This window comes from Bombina bombina, chromosome 4, assembly GCF_027579735.1.
Source record: "Bombina bombina isolate aBomBom1 chromosome 4, aBomBom1.pri, whole genome shotgun sequence".
NCBI lineage: Eukaryota > Metazoa > Chordata > Amphibia > Anura > Bombinatoridae > Bombina > Bombina bombina.
The window spans coordinates 45,238,376-45,258,056 of record NC_069502.1 but is presented as its reverse complement, the minus strand read 5'-3'; the positions used below and the strand labels follow the sequence as shown (position 1 = coordinate 45,258,056).

Below are 19,681 nucleotides of genomic sequence, written 5' to 3'. Positions count from 1 at the left end.
GGAACGTTATTGAAATATTACATATAAAATATAAAAATATATATATATAAATTATAAAAAATTATTAATATACTGTAAAATATTCTAAATAATCCATATAAGATATCTATATATTTTACAGTATGTAAGTCTATGGGAGAATATGTTAACGCAATTGCAGTATTGTAACTTAAACTTTTTGTGCATGTCGGGTTAGCGTGCGGTCCAGAACTTTTAAGTTTCAACTTGTAATACATGCAGTATCAGATGCGCTCAAAAAGCTAAAGTTGTCGTAATCTAGCCCATAGTATTCAGTATAATGATACTGCTAGTGTACACGCATCGGGTTAGGTATCTGTATAAAGCTGTAAGCATACAGGTGCTTTCTCCTGTAACAGTGTAATTCCTAGTTTTATAATTTATTTTCCATATATTTTTTAACTATCGTAACCTCTCTGACTGCTAATTTATTCATCCTGTGATGTTTAGGGATGTTTTCCTCTTCCTTGTGTGTCTCTGACAGCTCCATTGACCGTGTCTGTGACCTCCCCTTAGTGACCTGATACTGAGGACACTGTGCTTTTGCTTTCAGCGGTACGTCTCCCCTGGCCTGCCTGAACGCCATGCTGCACACCAACTCTCGCGGGGATGAGGGCATTTTCTATAAGGTTCCAGGCCGGATGGGAGTATATACACTCAAGGTAAGCGTACGATTCAGGCTGTCTATACTATGTCTCTATATAATAATTACTCAGCAGTAAGGAGCACAGCATGACAAAACTGCCAAACAAGGACTACAGTGCCCTCCACTAATATTGGCACCCTTGGTAAATATGAGCAAAGAAAGCAGTGAAAATTTGTCTTTTTTGTTTATCCTTTTGATCTTTTGTTCAAAAAATACACAAAAATACTCTGCTCTCATGAATATCAAACAATTGCAAACACAACACAGGTTTATAAAAAAAAAATCTTTGTTAAATATATGTGTGGCACAGTTATTGGCACCCCTATGAATTCATATGAGAAAAATATATTTGAAGAATATTCCTATTGATATTTTACATTTGACTGTTTCACAGGGGTATAAATATGAGGTAACACATAGGCCAAATCCTTTTAGTCATTCATCACAATGGGTAAGACTAAGGGATATAGCTGTGATGTGCTGCAAAATGTTGTTGAGCTTCACAACATGGGAAGTGGATATAAGAAAATAGCAAAAGCATTAAACATTGCAATTTCCACCATCAGGGCAATAATTGAGAAGTTCCAGTCAACTGGAAATGTTATGAATCAACCAGGAAGAGGACAAGTTTCTATATTGCCCCAACACATTGTGAAGAGGATGGCTTGGGCAAAATATCTCCAAGGATTACAGCTGGAGAATTGCAGAAGTTAGTTGCGTCTTGGGGTCAGAAAGTCTCCAAAACTTCAATCCAATGTTGCCTAAATCACCACAAGTTGTTTGGAAGGGTTTCAAGAAAAAAGCTTCTACTCTCATCCAAAACCAAGTTCAAGCGTCTTCAGGAACTTCAAATGGGATCGGATTCTATGGTCAGATGAAACCAAAATAGAGCTTTTTGTCAATAAACACCACGGGTGGGTGTGGCGCACACTAAGATTTAGCCACATGGAAAAGTACTTTATTACCACGATTAAATATAGTGGTGGCTCTTTAATGTTTTGGGGATGTTTTTTTCTGCCAGAGGGCCTGAACATTTTGTTAGGATACATGACAACATGAACGCTATCAAATATCAACAGATATTAAATTAACACGTAACTGCCTCTGCCAGAAAGCTTTAAATGGGCTATGGTTGGATCTTCCAGCAGGACATTGATCCAAAACATACATCAAAATCAACACAAAAATGGTTTACTGACCACAAAATCAAGGTCCTGCCATGACTACCCCAGTCCCCTGACTTGAACCCCATAGAAAACCTGTGGGGTGGACTGAAGAGGAGAGTTCACCAGTGTCTACTATGAAATTTGAAGGATCTGGAGAGATTCTGTATGGAGGAATGATCTCAGATCCCTTGCCATGTATTCTCCAACCTCATCAGGCATTATAGGAGAAGACTCAGAGCTGTTATCATGGCAAAGGGGGGTATCATTATTGTCTAAAAGGGTGCCAATAATTGTGCCACACATATATATTAACAAAGATTATTTTTTTTTTTTGGGGGGGGGTAAACCCACGTTGTGTTTGCAACTGTTTGATATCCATGAGAGCAGAGTATTTTTATATATTTTTCTCCTGTTACGTGTAGTCAGTCCACGGGTCATCCATTACTTATGGGATTATAACTCCTCCCTAACAGGAAGTGCAAGAGGATCACCCAAGCAGAGCTGCTATATAGCTCCTCCCCTCTACGTCATATCCAGTCATTCTCTTGCACCTAACTAAAGATAGGACGTGTGAGAGGACTGTGGTGTGTTAAACTTAGTTTTTATTTCTTCAATCAAAAGTTTATTATTTTAAACGGCACCAGAGTGTGTTGTTTGTTCTTAGGTAGCATTAGAAGAAGAATCTGCCTGAGTTTTTCTATGATCTTAGCGGTCGTAACTAAGATCCACTTGCTGTTCTCGGCCATTCTGAGGAGTGAGGTAACTTCAGAACAGGGGATAGCATGCAGGGCCCACCTGCAAGGAGGTATGTGCAGTAAATTATTTTCTAAGGAATGGAATTGACTGAGAAAATACTGCTAATACCGATGTAATGTAAGTGCAGCCTTAAATGCAGTAGTAGCGACTGGTATCAGGCTGATATGTATGTATGTATACTCTGAGGTATTTCTGGGGAATGGAATTTCACTGAGAAAATACTGTCAATATTAAAGTAATATTTGAGCCTGCACTGCAGTGAAAGCGACTAGCAGCAGGCTTATTAATAACACTTCATAATTTTCAATTTTTAAAACGTTTACTGGCATGTTAATCGTTTTTTCTGAGGTACTTGGTGATAAAACTTTATGGGCATGATTTTTACCACATGGCTGTCGTTTTTTTCTGAATAAAAACAGTTTACTGAGCTTCCCCACTGTTGTAATATGAGTGGGAGGGGCCTATTTTAGCGCTTTATTGCGCAGTAAAAATTTAGTCACAGTCTTCCTATTTCTTCCTCCATGATCCAGGACGTCTCTACAGAGCCCAGGGGTCTCCAAAATTAGTTTGAGGGAGGTAATCAGTCACAGCAGACCTGTGACAGTGTGTTTGACTGTGATAAAAACGTTTATTATTTCAACTGTTATCCGTTTTGGGTATTAAGGGGTTAATCATTTGTGCACTCAATGTATAGATGTTACTTTGAATAAAAGTCAAACTTTATATGTTAAGAAAATATCACCAGACAACGTGGGGGAAGCTATGCCGACTAACTCTCCTCACGTGTCAGTACCTTCGCCTCCCGCTCAGGAGGTGCGTGATATTGTGGCGCCAAGTACATCAGGGCGGCCCATACAAATCACTTTGCAAGACATGGCTAATGTTATGACTGAAGTACTATCTAAATTGCCAGAATTAAGAGGTAAACGCGATCACTCTGGGGTAAGAACAGAGTGCGCTGATAATAGTAGAGCCATGTCTGATACTGCGTCACAATTTGCAGAACATGAGGACGGAGAGCTTCATTCTGTGGGTGACGGATCTGATCCAAGTAAACTGGATTCAGAGATTTCAAATTTTAAATTTAAGCTTGTATTACTAGGGGAGGTATTAGCGACTCTGAATGATTGTAACACGGTTGCAATTCCAGAGAAAGTATGTAGGCTGGATAAATATTTTGCGGTACCGGCGTGTACTGACGTTTTTCCTATACCTAAAAGGCTTACAGAAATTGTTAATAAGGAGTGGGATAGACCCGGTGTGCCCTTTTCACCCCCTCCTATATTTAGAAAAATGTTTCCAATAGACGCCACCACACGGGACCTATGGCAGACGGTCCCTAAGGTGGAGGGAGCAGTTTCTACTCTGGATAAGCGCACCACTATCCCGGTGGAGGATAGCTGTGCTTTTTCAGATCCAATGGATAAAAAGTTAGAGGGTTACCTTAAGAAAATGTTTGTTCAGCAAGGTTTTATATTACAACCCCTTGCATGCATCGCGCCTGTCACTGCTGCGGCGGCATTCTGGTTTGAGTCTCTGGAAGAGACCCTTAGCACAGCTCCATTGGATGAGATTATGAACAAGCTTAAAGCCCTTAAGCTAGCTAATTCATTTATTTCTGATGCCGTAGTACACCTAACCAAACTTACGGCTAAGAACTCCGGATTCGCCATTCAAGCGCGCAGAGCGCTGTGGCTTAAATCCTGGTCAGCTGATGTGACTTCTAAATCTAAATTGCTTAATATTCCTTTCAAAGGGCAGACATTTTTCGGGCCCGGCTTGAAAGAAATTATCGCTGACATTACTGGAGGTAAGGGCCATGCCCTGCCTCAAGACAGGGCCAAACCAAAGGCTAAACAGTCGAATTTTCGTGCCTTTCGTAATTTCAAGGCAGGAGCAGCATCAACTTCCTCCGCTCCAAGACAGGAAGGAACTGTTGCTCGCTACAGACAGGGCTGGAAACCTAACCAGTCCTGGAACAAGGGCAAGCAGGCCAGAAAACCTGCTGCTGCCCCTAAGACAGCATGAAGTGAGGGCCACCGATCCGGAAACGGATCTAGTGGGGGGCAGACTTTCTCTCTTCGCCCAGGCTTGGGCAAGAGATGTCCAGGATCCCTGGGCGTTGGAGATCATATCTCAGGGATATCTTCTGGACTTCAAAGCTTCTCCTCCACAAGGGAGATTTCATCTTTCAAGGTTATCAGCAAACCAGATAAAGAAAGAGGCGTTTCTACGCTGTGTACAAGACCTCTTACTAATGGGAGTGATCCACCCAGTTCCGCGGTCGGAACACGGGCAAGGATTCTATTCAAATCTGTTTGTGGTTCCCAAAAAAGAGGGAACCTTCAGACCAATCTTGGACTTAAAGATCCTAAACAAATTCCTAAGAGTTCCATCGTTCAAAATGGAAACTATTCGAACCATCTTACCCATGATCCAAGAGGGTCAGTACATGACCACAGTGGATTTAAAGGATGCCTACCTTCACATACCGATTCACAAGGATCATTACCGGTATCTAAGATTTGCCTTCCTAAACAGGCATTACCAATTTGTAGCTCTTCCCTTCGGGTTAGCTACTGCTCCAAGAATCTTTACAAAGGTTCTGGGCTCTCTTCTGGCGGTACTAAGACCGCGAGGCATAGCGGTAGCTCCGTACCTAGACGACATTCTGATACAAGCGTCAAGTTTCCAAACTGCCAAGTCTCATACAGAGTTAGTTCTGGCTTTTCTAAGGTCGCATGGGTGGAAGGTGAACGTAGAAAAGAGTTCTCTATTGCCACTCACAAGAGTTCCCTTTCTAGGGACTCTTATAGATTCTGTAGAAATGAAAATTTACCTGACGGAGGACAGGTTATCAAAACTTCTAAATGCTTGCCGTGTCCTTCATTCCATTCAACACCCGTCAGTGGCTCAGTGCATGGAGGTAATCGGCTTAATGGTAGCGGCAATGGACATAGTACCATTTGCGCGCCTGCATCTCAGACCGCTGCAATTGTGCATGCTAAGTCAGTGGAATGGGGATTACTCAGATTTGTCCCCTCTGCTAAATCTGGATCAAGAGACCAGAGATTCTCTTCTATGGTGGCTTTCTCGGCCACATCTGTCCAAGGGGATGCCCTTCCGCAGGCCAGATTGGACGATTGTAACAACAGACGCCAGCCTTCTAGGTTGGGGCGCAGTCTGGAATTCCCTGAAGGCTCAGGGATCATGGACTCAGGAGGAGAGACTCCTTCCAATAAACATTCTGGAATTAAGAGCAATTTTCAATGCTCTTCTGGCTTGGCCTCAGTTAGCAACTCTGAGGTTCATCAGGTTTCAGTCGGACAACATCACGACTGTGGCTTACATCAACCATCAAGGAGGAACAAGGAGTTCCCTAGCGATGATGGAAGTCTCAAAGATAATTCGCTGGGCAGAGTCTCACTCTTGCCACCTGTCAGCGATCCACATCCCAGGCGTGGAGAACTGGGAGGCAGATTTTCTAAGTCGCCAGACCTTTCATCCGGGGGAGTGGGAACTTCATCCGGAGGTGTTTGCCCAACTGCTTCATCATTGGGGCAAACCAGATCTGGATCTCATGGCGTCTCGCCAGAACGCCAAGCTTCTTTGTTACGGATCCAGGTCCAGGGACCCGGGAGCGGTGCTGATAGATGCTCTGACAGCTCCTTGGGTCTTCAACATGGCTTATGTGTTTCCACCTTTCCCGATGCTTCCTCGATTGATTGCCAGGATCAAACAGGAGAGAGCATCAGTGATTCTAATAGCGCCTGCATGGCCACGCAGGACCTGGTATGCAGATCTAGTGGACATGTCGTCCTGTCCACCATGGTCTCTGCCTCTGAGACAGGACCTTCTGATTCAGGGTCCTTTCAAACATCCAAATCTAATTTCTCTGAGGCTGACTGCATGGAGATTGAACGCTTGATTCTATCAAAGCGTGGATTCTCGGAGTCAGTGATTGATACCTTAATACAGGCTAGGAAACCTGTTACCAGGAAAATTTACCATAAAATATGGCGTAAATACTTATATTGGTGCGAATCCAAGAGTTACTCATGGAGTAAGGTTAGGATTCCTAGGATATTGTCTTTTCTACAAGAAGGTTTAGAAAAGGGTTTATCTGCTAGTTCGTTAAAGAGACAGATTTCAGCTCTGTCTATCCTTTTACACAAACGTCTGGCAGAAGTTCCAGACGTTCAGGCTTTTTGTCAGGCTTTGGCTAGGATTAAGCCTGTGTTTAAGACTGTTGCTCCGCCGTGGAGCTTAAACTTAGTTCTTAACGTTCTGCAAGGTGTTCCGTTTGAACCCCTTCATTCCATCGATATCAAGCTGTTATCTTGGAAAGTTCTGTTTTTAATGGCTATTTCCTCGGCTCGAAGAGTCTCTGAGTTATCGGCCTTACATTGTGATTCTCCTTATCTGATTTTTCATTCAGACAAGGTAGTTCTGCATACTAAACCTGGGTTCTTACCTAAGGTAGTCACTAACAAGAATATCAATCAAGAGATTGTTGTTCCATCATTGTGCCCTAACCCTTCTTCAAAGAAGGAACGACTTTTGCACAATCTGGACTTCGTCCGTGCCCTGAAATTTTATTTGCAGGCAACTAAAGATTTTCGTCAAACTTCTTCCCTGTTTGTCATTTATTCTGGACAGAGGAGAGGTCAAAAAGCTTCGGCTACCTCTCTCTCTTTTTGGCTTCGTAGCATAATACGTTTAGCCTATGAGACTGCTGGACAGCAGCCTCCTGCAAGGATTACAGCTCATTCCACTAGAGCTGTGGCTTCCACTTGGGCCTTTAAGAATGAGGCCTCTGTTGAACAGATTTGCAAGGCTGCAACTTGGTCTTCACTTCACACTTTTTCAAAATTTTACAAATTTGACACTTTTGCTTCTTCGGAGGCTGTTTTTGGGAGAAAGGTTCTACAGGCAGTGGTTCCTTCCGTGTAAAGATCCTGCCTGTCCCTCCCGTCATCCGTGTACTTTTAGCTTTGGTATTGGTATCCCATAAGTAATGGATGACCCGTGGACTGACTACACTTAACAGGAGAAAATATAATTTATGCTTACCTGATAAATTTATTTCTCCTGTAGTGTAGTCAGTCCACGGCCCGCCCTGTTTTTACGGCAGGTCTAAATTTTAATTAAACTCCAGTCACCACTGCACCCTATAGTTTCTCCTTTCTCGTATGGTTTCGGTCGAATGACTGGATATGACGTAGAGGGGAGGAGCTATATAGCAGCTCTGCTTGGGTGATCCTCTTGCACTTCCTGTTAGGGAGGAGTTATAATCCCATAAGTAATGGATGACCCGTGGACTGACTACACTACAGGAGAAATGAATTTATCAGGTAAGCATAAATTATGTTTTTAACAAAAGGTTGAACAATAAAGACAAATTTTCACAGCGCAAACATTTTATTACAGGATTCAGATAGAGCATACAATTTTAAACAACTTTTCAATTTACTTCTATTATCTAATTTGCTTAGTTCTCTTGGTATCATTTGTTGAAAAGCATACTTAGGAAGGCGCAGGAGCTTGGAGCTAGCTGCTGATTGACGGCTGCACATGTTTTCCCTTTTTATAACTGGCTTACTGATGTGTTTATGTAGCTCCCAATAGTGCATTGCTGCTCCTTTAGTAGAGGATACCAAGAGAACAAACCAAAATATTTAATAGAAGTAAATTGGAAAGTTGTTTAAAATTGTATGTTCTATTACCAATTTTTCTTCGTTCTTTTGGTATCTTTTGTTGAAAGCAGGGATGTAAGCTCAGTAGCTTGCACGTGTCTGGAGCACTATATGGCAGCAGTTTGGCAAGAATGTTATCCATTTGCAAGAGCAGTAGAGGGCAGCACTATTTTCTGCCATGTAGTGCTTCAGACACCTATCTACCTACTAAAAGCCTGTGGGCTATGTGAATGCACTTACCACTTACCTGAGCAGCACCCACTCTTCTGAGATATTTAGCTGCAGAAAAAAACTGCTTACAGCAGAGAGCCCATCCCCACGACACCTGTGGTAGCTGACCCAACAGGAAGAGGCTAAGAGACAAGTTCCCATGACACCTGTGGTAGCTGACCCAACAGGAAGAGGCTAAGAGACAAGTTCCCATGACACCTGTGGTAGCTGACCCAACAGGAAGAGGCTAAGAGACAAGTTCCCATGACACCTGTGGTAGCTGACCCAACAGGAAGAGGCTAAGAGACAAGTTCCCATGACAACTGTGGTAGCTGACCCAACAGGAGGAGGCTAAGAGACAAGTCCCCATGACACCTGTGGTAGCTGACCCAACAGAAGGAGGCTAAGAGACAAGTCCCCATGACACCTGTGGTAGCTGACCCAACAGGAAGAGGCTAAGAGACAAGTTCCCATGACACCTGTGGTAGCTGACCCAACAGGAAGAGGCTAAGAGACAAGTTCCCATGACACCTGTGGTAGCTGACCCAACAGGAAGAGGCTAAGAGACAAGTTCCCATGACACCTGTGGTAGCTGACCCAACAGGAAGAGGCTAAGAGACAAGTTCCCATGACAACTGTGGTAGCTGACCCAACAGGAGGAGGCTAAGAGACAAGTCCCCATGACACCTGTGGTAGCTGACCCAACAGAAGGAGGCTAAGAGACAAGTCCCCATGACACCTGTGGTAGCTGACCCAACAGGAAGAGGCTAAGAGACAAGTCCCCATGACACCTGTGGTAGCTGACCCAACAGAAGGAGGCAAAGAGACAAGTCCCCATGACACCTGTGGTAGCTGACACAGCAGGAAGAGGCTAAGAGACAAGTACCCATGACACCTGTGGTAGCTAACCCAACAGTGGGAGGCTAAGAGACAAGTCCCCATGATACCTTTGGTAGCTGACTCAACAGGAAGAGACTAAGAGGTAACTCCCCATGACACCTGTGGTAGCTGACCCAACAGGAAGATGCTAAGAGACAATTCCCCATGACACCTGTGGTAGCTGACCCAACAGTAGGAGGCTAAGAAACAAGTCCCCATGACACCTTTGGTAGCTGACCCAACAGGAAGAGACTAAGAGGTAAGTCCCCATGATACCTGTGGTAGCTAACCCAACAGGAAGATGCTAAGAGACAAGTCCCCATGACACCTGTAGTAGCTAACCCAACAGGAAGAGGCCAAGAGACAAGTCCCTATGACACCTGTGGTAGTTGACCCAACAGAAGGAGGCTAAGGCGTCGATTTAACAAGGGCCGAATGGCCCCTGTTCCCGTGCGAGCTTTCAGGCTCGTCGGAAACAGGAGTCAAGAAGCAGCGTTTTTTAAGACTGCTGACTTAACTAGAGCAGCGTACAGCAGCGTACAGCAATCCGCCAGATTCTATACGATTGGACTGATTGACACCCCCTGCTAGTGGCCAATTGGCCGCAAATCTGCAGGGGGCGGCATTGCACAAACAGTTCAGTAGAACTGCTTGTGCAATGCTGAATGCCGACAGCGTATGATGTCAGCATTCAGCGATGTCTGGCGGACATGATACGCTGCCAGGCATTGTTAAATTGGCCCCTAAGAGACAAGTCCCCATGACACCTGTGGTAGCTGACCCAACAGGAGGAGGCTAAGAGACAAGTCCCCATGACACCTGTGATAGCTGACCGAACAGGAAGAGGCTAAGAGACAAGTCCCCATGACACCTGTGGTAGCTGACCCAACAGGAGGCGCCTAAGGGACAACTCCCCACGACACCTTTGGCAGAGGCTGTTATTCTGTCACTGCTCAGTACGGCATACTCCCCTCTCTTCTGTTCCTGGCTCTGTGAGGGAAAATTAAGTCTCACATAGGTCTGAGAACCTCTTTAACCTCTATTTTTCACCTTCCTCCTGTGAAGATTAACACTGGGATACCAGAGAGGTGAGAGGGATTAAAAGCTTGTGGAATGTTCGGTTTATTTGCCTCCATCTAGTGGCCAGAAGTTGAATCCCAGGAGTAATGGTTTGTGGACTCTCACCACCATGAAATAAATGATTTTTTCTGGTAAGTATACATTTTGTTTTCCTGCCATGTTGTGCTCCAGACCCCTACTAAGGTATCTCTGCATCAAAGAATACCATCTGAACAAAGCAAATTTGAAAATAAAAGTATATAAAATTATATTGGAAACATTTAAAATTGTATGTTCTGTCTGAATCACAAAAGAATAATGTGGGTTTTCATATCCCAAAGATATGCCTGTGTCATTCTGCTTTACTGCTATGGTGATGATACAGTGACAAGGGCACCAATCTAGTGATCCTATACAGAGTACATTTAGAATTAGGGCAAATCTAATATATTGATGTGTGTGTATCATTTTATATTACCATCTCAAAGTGTTTGATGCCCCTTTAAAGGGACCTGAAATCCGTTTTTTTATTCATGATTCAGATAGAACATGCCATTTTAATCAACTTTCCAATTTACTGTTATAAATGCTGCTTTGTTCTTGTGGTATGCTATGTTGAAGGAGCAGCAATAGAATACTGGGAACTAGCTGAGTACCGCTGGTGAGCCAATTACATGAGGCATATATGTGCAGAAAAATCAGCATCTATCTCCCAGTAGTGTTTTGCTGCTCCTGAGCCTTCCTAGGTATTCTTTCCAACAAAGGATAGCAAGAGAACAATGTAAATTAGATAATAAAAATAATTAGGAAAGCTGTAAAATTACATGATCTATGTCAATAATTAAAGCAGGAATTTTGAATGTCATATTCCTTTAACGATCAGCGACGTACAGGTTATGTTGTGGTCGTTAAGGGGTTAAACAACAAGTATCTTTTTAAATGTTGCCTTTAATGGCACATAGAGGCAATGGTTATTAGAAAGACGTTAGAGGAAATAGGCAATAATAGATTTGCCAGATGCGAGTACATTTCCCATAGAAATGAGGTATATTCTCCTTGTTTAAAGTGTTTCAGCTGCCGCTCTGCTATAAGAAGGTCAGTATTTTATACATCTGAGCAAGTCAGGAGCTTTATTTAAGACGATAGTTTACTAGTGATGTCGTGAATTGTTCACCGGCGAATAGTTCCCGGCGGCGGGCGAACATATGCAATGTTCGATCCGCCCCCTATTCGTCATCATTGAGTAATACTTTGACCCTGTACCTCACAGTCAGCAGGCACATTCCAGCCAATCAGCAGCAGACCCTCCCTCCCAGACCCTCCTACCTCCTGGACAGCATCCATTTTAGATTCATTCGGAAGCTGCATTGTTAGTGAGAGGAGGGACAGTGTAGCTGCTGCTGATTTAGTAGGGAAATCTATAGCTAGGCTAGTGTATTCAGTGTCCACTACAGTCCTGAAGGACTCATCTGATCTCTGCTGTAAGGACAGCACCCCAAAAAGCCCTTTTTAGGGCTGCTTTTTTTTTTTTTCCCCTTTGTAATCTAATTGCAGTTGCCTGCCTGCCAGCGTGTGTGTCAGGCTCACAGCGTATACTGTGCCCACTTCCCAGTGCCACCACTCATATCTGGTGTAACAGTAGTGTAAATTTAAAAAAAACTAACTTTTTTGACTGTGAAACATCAGTCTGCTTGTGTAATCTAATTGCAGTTGGCTGCCTGCCAGCGTGTGTGTCAGGCTCACAGCGTATACTGTGCCCACTTGCCCAGTGCCACCACTCATATCTTGTTTAAAGGACCAGTCAACACAGTAGATTTGCATAATCAACAAATGCAAGATAACAAGACAATGCAATAGCACTTAATCTGATCTTCAAATGAGTAGTAGATTTTTTTTCTGACAATTTTAAAAGTTATGTCTTTTTCCACTCCCCCATACCATGTGACAGCCATCAGCCAATCACAAATGCATACACGCACCATGTGACAGCCATCAGCCATTCACAAACGCATACACACTTATTCTTGCATATGCTCAGTAGGAGCTGTTGACACAAAAAGTTTAAATATAAAAAGAATGTGCACATTTTGTTAATGGAAGTAAATTGGAAAGTTGTTTAAAATGGCATGCTCTATCTGAATAATGAACGTTTTATTTTGATTGAGTGTCCCTTTAATAGTAGTGTACATTTAAAAAAAAACAAAAAAACTTTTTTGACTGTGAAACATCAGTCTGCTTTTTTGTGTCAGACTCACAGCGTATACTGTGCCCACTTGCCCAGTGGCACCACTCATATCTTGTTTAATAGTAGTGTAAGTGTACATTTTAAAAAAACAAAAACTTTTTGGACTGTGAAACATCAGTCTGCTTTTTTGTGTCAGGCTCACAAAGTATACTGTGCCCACTTGCCCAGTGCCACCACTCATATCTTGTTTAATAGTAGTGTAAGTGTACATTTAAAAAAAACAACAACTTTTTCTCTTGTTAAGTGTATCCAGTCCACGGATCATCCATTACTTGTGGGATATTCTCCTTCCCAACAGGAAGTTGCAAGAGGATCACCCACAGCAGAGCTGCTATATAGCTCCTCCCCTCACTGCCATATCCAGTCATTCTCTTGCAACTCTCAACAAAGATGGACGTAGTTAGAGGAGAGTGGTGTATTATAGTTAGTTTTTTAACTTCAATCAAAAGTTTGTTATTTTTAAATGGTACCGGAGTGTACTGTTTTATCAAAGGCAGCATTAGAAGAAGAATCTGCCTGTGATTTCTATGATCTTAGCAGAAGTAACTAAGATCCATTGCCGTTCTCACATATTCTGAGGAGTGAGGTAACTTCAGAGGGGGAATGGCGTGCAGGTTTTCCTGCAATAAGGTATGTGCAGTTAACATATTTCTAGGGATGGAATTTGCTAGAAAAATGCTGCTGATACCGGATTAATGTAAGTTAAGCCTAAATGCAGTGATTTAATAGCGACTGGTATCAGGCTTATTAACAGAGATACATACTCTTATAAAAGTGTAATATAAAACGTTTGCTGGCATGTTAATCGTTTTTATATATGTTTGGTGACAAAACTTATTGGGGCCTAGTTTTTTCTCCACATGGCTGGCTTGATTTTTGCCTAGAAACAGTTTCCTGAGGCTTTCCACTGTTGTAATATGAGTGGGAGGGGCCTATTTTAGCGCTTTTCTGCGCAGCTAAAATTACAGTCAGAGACACTCAGCTTCCTTCTGCATGATACAGGACATCTCTGAACGGCTCAAAAGGCTTCAAAAGTCGTGTTTGAGGAGGGTAACAACCACAGTAGACCTGTGGCAGTTGTTGTGACTGTGTTTAAAAACGTTTTTGTCATTTATTATTCCGTTTTTGGTATTAAGGGGTTAATCATCCATTTGCAAGTGGGTGCAATGCTCTGCTAACTTGTTACATACACTGTAAAAATTTCGTTAGTATAACTGCCTTTTTTCACTGTTATTTCAAATTTTGCAAAAATTTGTTTCTCTTAAAGGCACAGTAACGTTTTTTATATTGCTTGTTAACTTGGTTTAAAGTGTTTTCCAAGCTTGCTAGTCTCATTGCTAGTCTGTACAAACATGTCTGACACAGAGGAAACTACTTGTTCATTATGTTTAAAAGCCATGGTGGAGCCCCATAGGAGAATGTGTACTAAATGTATTGATTTCACCTTAAACCGTAAAGATCAGTCTTTATCTATAAAAGAATTGTCACCAGAGGGGTCTGTCGAGGGGGAAGTTATGCCGACTAACTCTCCCCACGTGTCGGACCCTTCGCCTCCCGCTCGTGGGACGCACGCTAATATGGCGCCAAGTACATCAGGGATGCCCATAGCGATTACTTTGCAGGACATGGCTGCAATCATGAATAATACCCTGTCACAGGTATTAGCCAGATTGCCTGACTTGAGAGGCAAGCGCGATAGCTCTGGGGTTAGACGAGATACAGAGCGCGTAGATGCTGTAAGAGCCATGTCTGATACTACGTCACAATATTCAGAACCTGAGGACGGAGAGCTTCAGTCTGTGGGTGACGTCTCTGAATCGGGGAGACCTGATTCAGAGATTTGTAATTTTAAATTTAAGCTTGAGAACCTCCGTGTATTGCTTGGGGAGGTATTAGCTGCTCTGAATGACTGTGACACAATTGCAGTGCCAGAGAAATTGTGTAGGCTGGATAAATACTATGCAGTGCCGGTGAGTACTGAAGTTTTTCCAATACCTAAAAGGCTTACAGAAATTATTAGTAAGGAGTGGGATAGACCCGGTGTGCCCTTTTCCCCACCTCCTATATTTAGAAAAATGTTTCCAATAGATGCCACTACACGGGACTTATGGCAGACAGTCCCTAAGGTGGAGGGAGCAGTTTCTACTTTAGCAAAGCGTACCACTATCCCGGTTGAGGACAGTTGTGCTTTTTCAGATCCAATGGATAAAAAATTAGAGGGTTACCTTAAGAAAATGTTTATTCAACAAGGTTTTATTTTACAGCCCCTTGCATGCATTGCGCCTGTCACTGCTGCGGCGGCGTTCTGGTTTGAGGCCCTGGAAGAGGCCATCCATACAGCTCCATTGACTGAAATTATTGACAAGCTTAGAACACTTAAGCTAGCTAACTCATTTGTTTCTGATGCCATTGTTCATTTGACTAAACTAACCGCTAAGAATTCCGGATTCGCCATCCAGGCGCGTAGGGCGCTATGGCTTAAATCCTGGTCAGTTGATGTGACTTTAAAGTCTAAATTACTCAACATTCCTTTCAAGGGGCAGACCTTATTCAGGCCTGGTTTGAAAGAAATTATTGCTGACATTACTGGAGGTAAGGGTCATACCCTTCCTCAGGACAGGGCCAAATCAAGGGCCAAACAGTCTAATTTTCGTGCCTTTCGAAATTTCAAGGCAGGTGCAGCATCAACTTCCTCTGCTTCAAAACAAGAGGGAACTTTTGCTCAATCCAAGCAGGCCTGGAAACCTAACCAGTCCTGGAACAAGGGCAAGCAGGCCAGAAAGCCTGCTGCTGCCTCCAAGACAGCATGAAGGAGCGGCCCCCTATCCGACAATGGATCTAGTAGGGGGCAGACTCTCTCTCTTCGCCCAGGCGTGGGCAAGAGATGTTCAGGATCCCTGGGCATTGGAGATCATATCTCAGGGATATCTTCTGGACTTCAAAGCTTCTCCTCCACAAGGGAGATTTCACCTTTCAAGGTTATCAGCAAACCAGATAAAGAAAGAGGCATTCCTAATGTAATGGGAGTGATCCATCCAGTTCCGCGGACGGAACAAGGACAGGGGTTTTATTCAAATCTGTTTGTGATTCCCAAAAAAGAGGGAACCTTCAGACCAATTTTGGATCTAAAGATCTTAAACAAATTCCTCAGAGTTCCATCATTCAAGATGGAAACTATTCGAACCATTTTACCCATGATCCAAGAGGGTCAGTACATAACCACAGTGGACTTAAAGGATGCCTACTTTCACATTCCGATTCACAAGAATCATCATCGGTTCCTGAGGTTTGCCTTTCTAGACAGGCATTACCAGTTTGTAGCTTTTCCATTCGGGTTGGCTACAGCCCCAAGAATTTTTACAAAGGTTCTGGGCTCACTTCTGGCGGTTGTAAGACCGCGAGGCATAGCGGTGGCTCCTTACCTAGACAACATCCTGATACAGGCGTCAAGCTTTCAAATTGCCAAGTCTCATACAGAGATAGTTCTGGCATTTCTGAGGTCGCATGGGTGGAAAGTGAACGAAGAAAAGAGTTCTCTATCTCCTCTCACAAGGGTTTCCTTCCTAGGGACTCTGATAGATTCTATAGAAATGAAAATTTACCTGACGGAGTCCAGGTTATCAAAACTTCTAAATGCTTGCCGTGTTCTTCACTCCATTCCGCACCCCACGGTGGCTCAGTGCATGGAAGTAATCGGCTTAATGGTAGCGGCGATGGACATAGTGCCATTTGCGCGCCTGCATCTCAGACCGCTGCAATTATGCATGCTCAGTCAGTGGAATGGGGATTACACAGATTTGTCCCCTCTACTAAATCTGGATCAGGAAACCAGAGATTCTCTTCTCTGGTGGTTATTTCGGGTCCATCTGTCCAAAGGTTGACCTTTCGCAGGCCAGATTGGACCATTGTAACAACAGACGCCAGCCTTCTAGGTTGGGGTGCAGTCTGGAACTCCCTGAAGGCTCAGGGTTCATGGACTCAGGAGGAGAAACTCCTCCCAATAAATATTCTGGAGTTAAGAGCAATATTCAATGCTCTTCTAGCTTGGCCTCAGTTAGCAAAACTGAGGTTCATCAGATTTCAGTCGGACAACATCACGACTGTGGCTTACATCAACCATCAAGGGGGGACCAGGAGTTCCCTAGCGATGTCAGAAGTCTCCAAGATAATTCGCTGGGCAGAGACTCACTCTTGTCACCTGTCAGCGATCCATATCCCAGGGGTAGAGAACTGGGAGGCGGATTTTCTAAGTCGTCAGACTTTTCATCCGGGGGAGTGGGAACTCCATCCGGAGGTGTTTGCTCAATTGGTTCTCCGTTGGGGCAAACCAGAACTGGATCTCATGGCGTCTCGCCAGAACGCCAAGCTTCCTTGTTACGGATCCAGGTCCAGGGACCCAGAAGCGGCACTGATAGATGCTCTAGCAGCACCTTGGTTCTTCAACCTGGCTTATATGTTCCACCGTTTCCTCTGCTCCCTCGTCTGATTGCCAAAATCAAACAGGAGAGAGCATCGGTGATATTGATAGCACCTGCGTGGCCACGCAGGACCTGGTATGCAGACCTAGTGGACATGTCATCCTTTCCACCATGGACTCTGCCTCTGAGACAAGACCTTCTAATACAAGGTCCTTTCAATCATCCGAATCTACTTTCTCTGAGACTGACTGCATGGAGATTGAACGCTTGATTCTATCAAAGCGTGGCTTCTCCGAGTCAGTTATTGATACCTTAATACAGGCACGAAAGCCTGTCACCAGGAAAATTTACCACAAGATATGGCGTAAATATCTTCATTGGTGTGAATCCAAGAATTACTCATGGAGTAGGGTTAGGATTCCTAGAATATTGTCCTTCCTCCAAGAGGGTTTGGACAAAGGATTATCAGCTAGTTCTTTAAAGGGACAGATTTCTGCTCTGTCTATTCTTTTACACAAGCGTCTGGCAGAAGTTCCAGACGTTCAGGCATTTTGTCAGGCTTTAGTTAGATTTAAGCCTGTGTTTAAACCTGTTGCTCCCCCATGGAGCTTAAACTTGGTTCTTAAAGTTCTTCAAGGGGTTTCGTTTGAACCCCTTCATTCTATTGATATCAAACTTCTATCATGGAAAGTTCTTTTTCTGATGGCTATTTCCTCAGCTCGAAGAGTCTCAGAGTTATCTGCCTTACATTGTGATTCTCCTTATCTGATCTTTCATTCAGATAAAGTAGTTCTGCGTACAAAACCTGGGTTTTTACCTAAGGTGGTTTCTAACAAGAATATCAATCAAGAGATTGTTGTTCCATCATTATGTCCTAATCCTTCTTCAAAGAAGGAACGTCTTTTGCATAATCTAGATGTAGTCCATGCCTTGAAGTTTTACTTGCAGGCTACTAAAGATTTTCGTCAAACATCTAACCTGTTTGTTGTTTACTCTGGACAGAGGAGAGGTCAAAAGGCCTCGGCAACCTCTCTTTCTTTTTGGCTTCGGAGTATAATCCGTTTAGCCTATGAGACTGCTGGACAGCAGCCCCCTGAAAGAATTTCAGCTCATTCTACTAGAGCTGTGGCTTCCACCTGGGCCTTTAAAAATGAGGCCTCTGTTGAACAGATTTGCAAGGCTGCGACTTGGTCTTCGCTTCATACCTTTTAAAAATTTTACAAATTTGATACTTTTGCTTCTTCGGAGGCTGTTTTTGGGAGAAAGGTTCTACAGGCAGTGGTTCCTTCCGTTTAAGTTCCTGCCTTGTCCCTCCCATCATCCGTGTACTTTAGCTTTGGTATTGGTATCCCACAAGTAATGGATGATCCGTGGACTGTATACACTTAACAAGAGAAAACATAATTTATGCTTACCTGATAAATTTATTTCTCTTGTAGTGTATCCAGTCCACGGCCCGCCCTGTCCTTTTAAGGCATGTCTAAATTTTAATTAAACTTCAGTCACCACTGCACCCTATGGTTTCTCCTTTCTCGGCTTGTTTCGGTCGAATGACTGGATATGGCAGTGAGGGGAGGAGCTATATAGCAGCTCTGCTGTGGGTGATCCTCTTGCAACTTCCTGTTGGGAAGGAGAATATCCCACAAGTAATGGATGATCCGTGGACTGGATACACTACAAGAGAAATAAATTTATCAGGTAAGCATAAATTATGTTTTTGACTGTGAAACATCAGTCTGCTTTTTTGTGTCAGGCTCACAGCGTATACTGTTCCCACTTGCCCAGTGGCACCACTCATATCTTGTTTAATAGTAGTGTAAGTGTACATTTAAAAAAAAAAAAACTTTTTGGACTGTGAAACATCAGTCTGCTTTTTTGTGTCAGGCTCACAGCGTATACTGTGCCCACTTGCCCAGTGCCACCACTCATATCTTGTTTAATAGTAGTATAAGTGTACATTTAAAAAAAAAAAAAAATTTGACTGTGAAACATCAGTCTGCTTTTTTGTGTCAGGCTTACAGCGTATACTGTGCCCACTTGCCCAGTGCCACCACTCATATCTTGTTTAATAGTAGTGTAAGTGTACATTTAAAAAAAAAAAAACTTTTTGGACTGTGAAACATCAGTCTGCTTTTTTGTGTCAGGCTCACAGCGTATACTGTGCCCACTTGCCCAGTGCCACCACTCATATCTTGTTTAATAGTAGTGTAGGTGTACATTTAAAAAAAAACAAAAAACTTTTTTGACTGTGAAACATCAGTCTGCTTTTTTGTGTCAGGCTCACAGCGTATACTGTGCCCACATGCCCAGTGCCACCACTCATATCTTGTTTAATAGTAGTGTAAGTGTACATTTAAAAAAAAAAAAACTTTTTTGACTGTGAAACATCAGTCTGCTTTTTTGTGTCAGGCTCACAGCGTATACTGTGCCCACTTGCCCAGTGGCACCACTCATATCTTGTTTAATAGTAGTGTAAGTGTACATTTAAAAAAAAAAAAAAACTTTTTGGACTGTGAAACATCAGTCTGCTTTTTTGTGTCAGGCTCACAGCGTATACTGTGCCCACTTGCCCAGTGCCACCACTCATA

At 43.2% G+C, this 19,681-nt stretch overlaps 1 protein-coding gene across 1 annotated transcript in view; it reads left to right on the top strand.

Moving 5' to 3' along the window:
* The window catches only part of ASXL2 (ASXL transcriptional regulator 2), a 462,065-nt gene that overhangs the window by 117,784 nt on the left and 324,600 nt on the right, over positions 1–19,681 (top strand). The window contains 1 exon segment of the mRNA XM_053709473.1: positions 572–680. Coding sequence (XP_053565448.1) covers positions 572–680 — 109 coding nt within the window.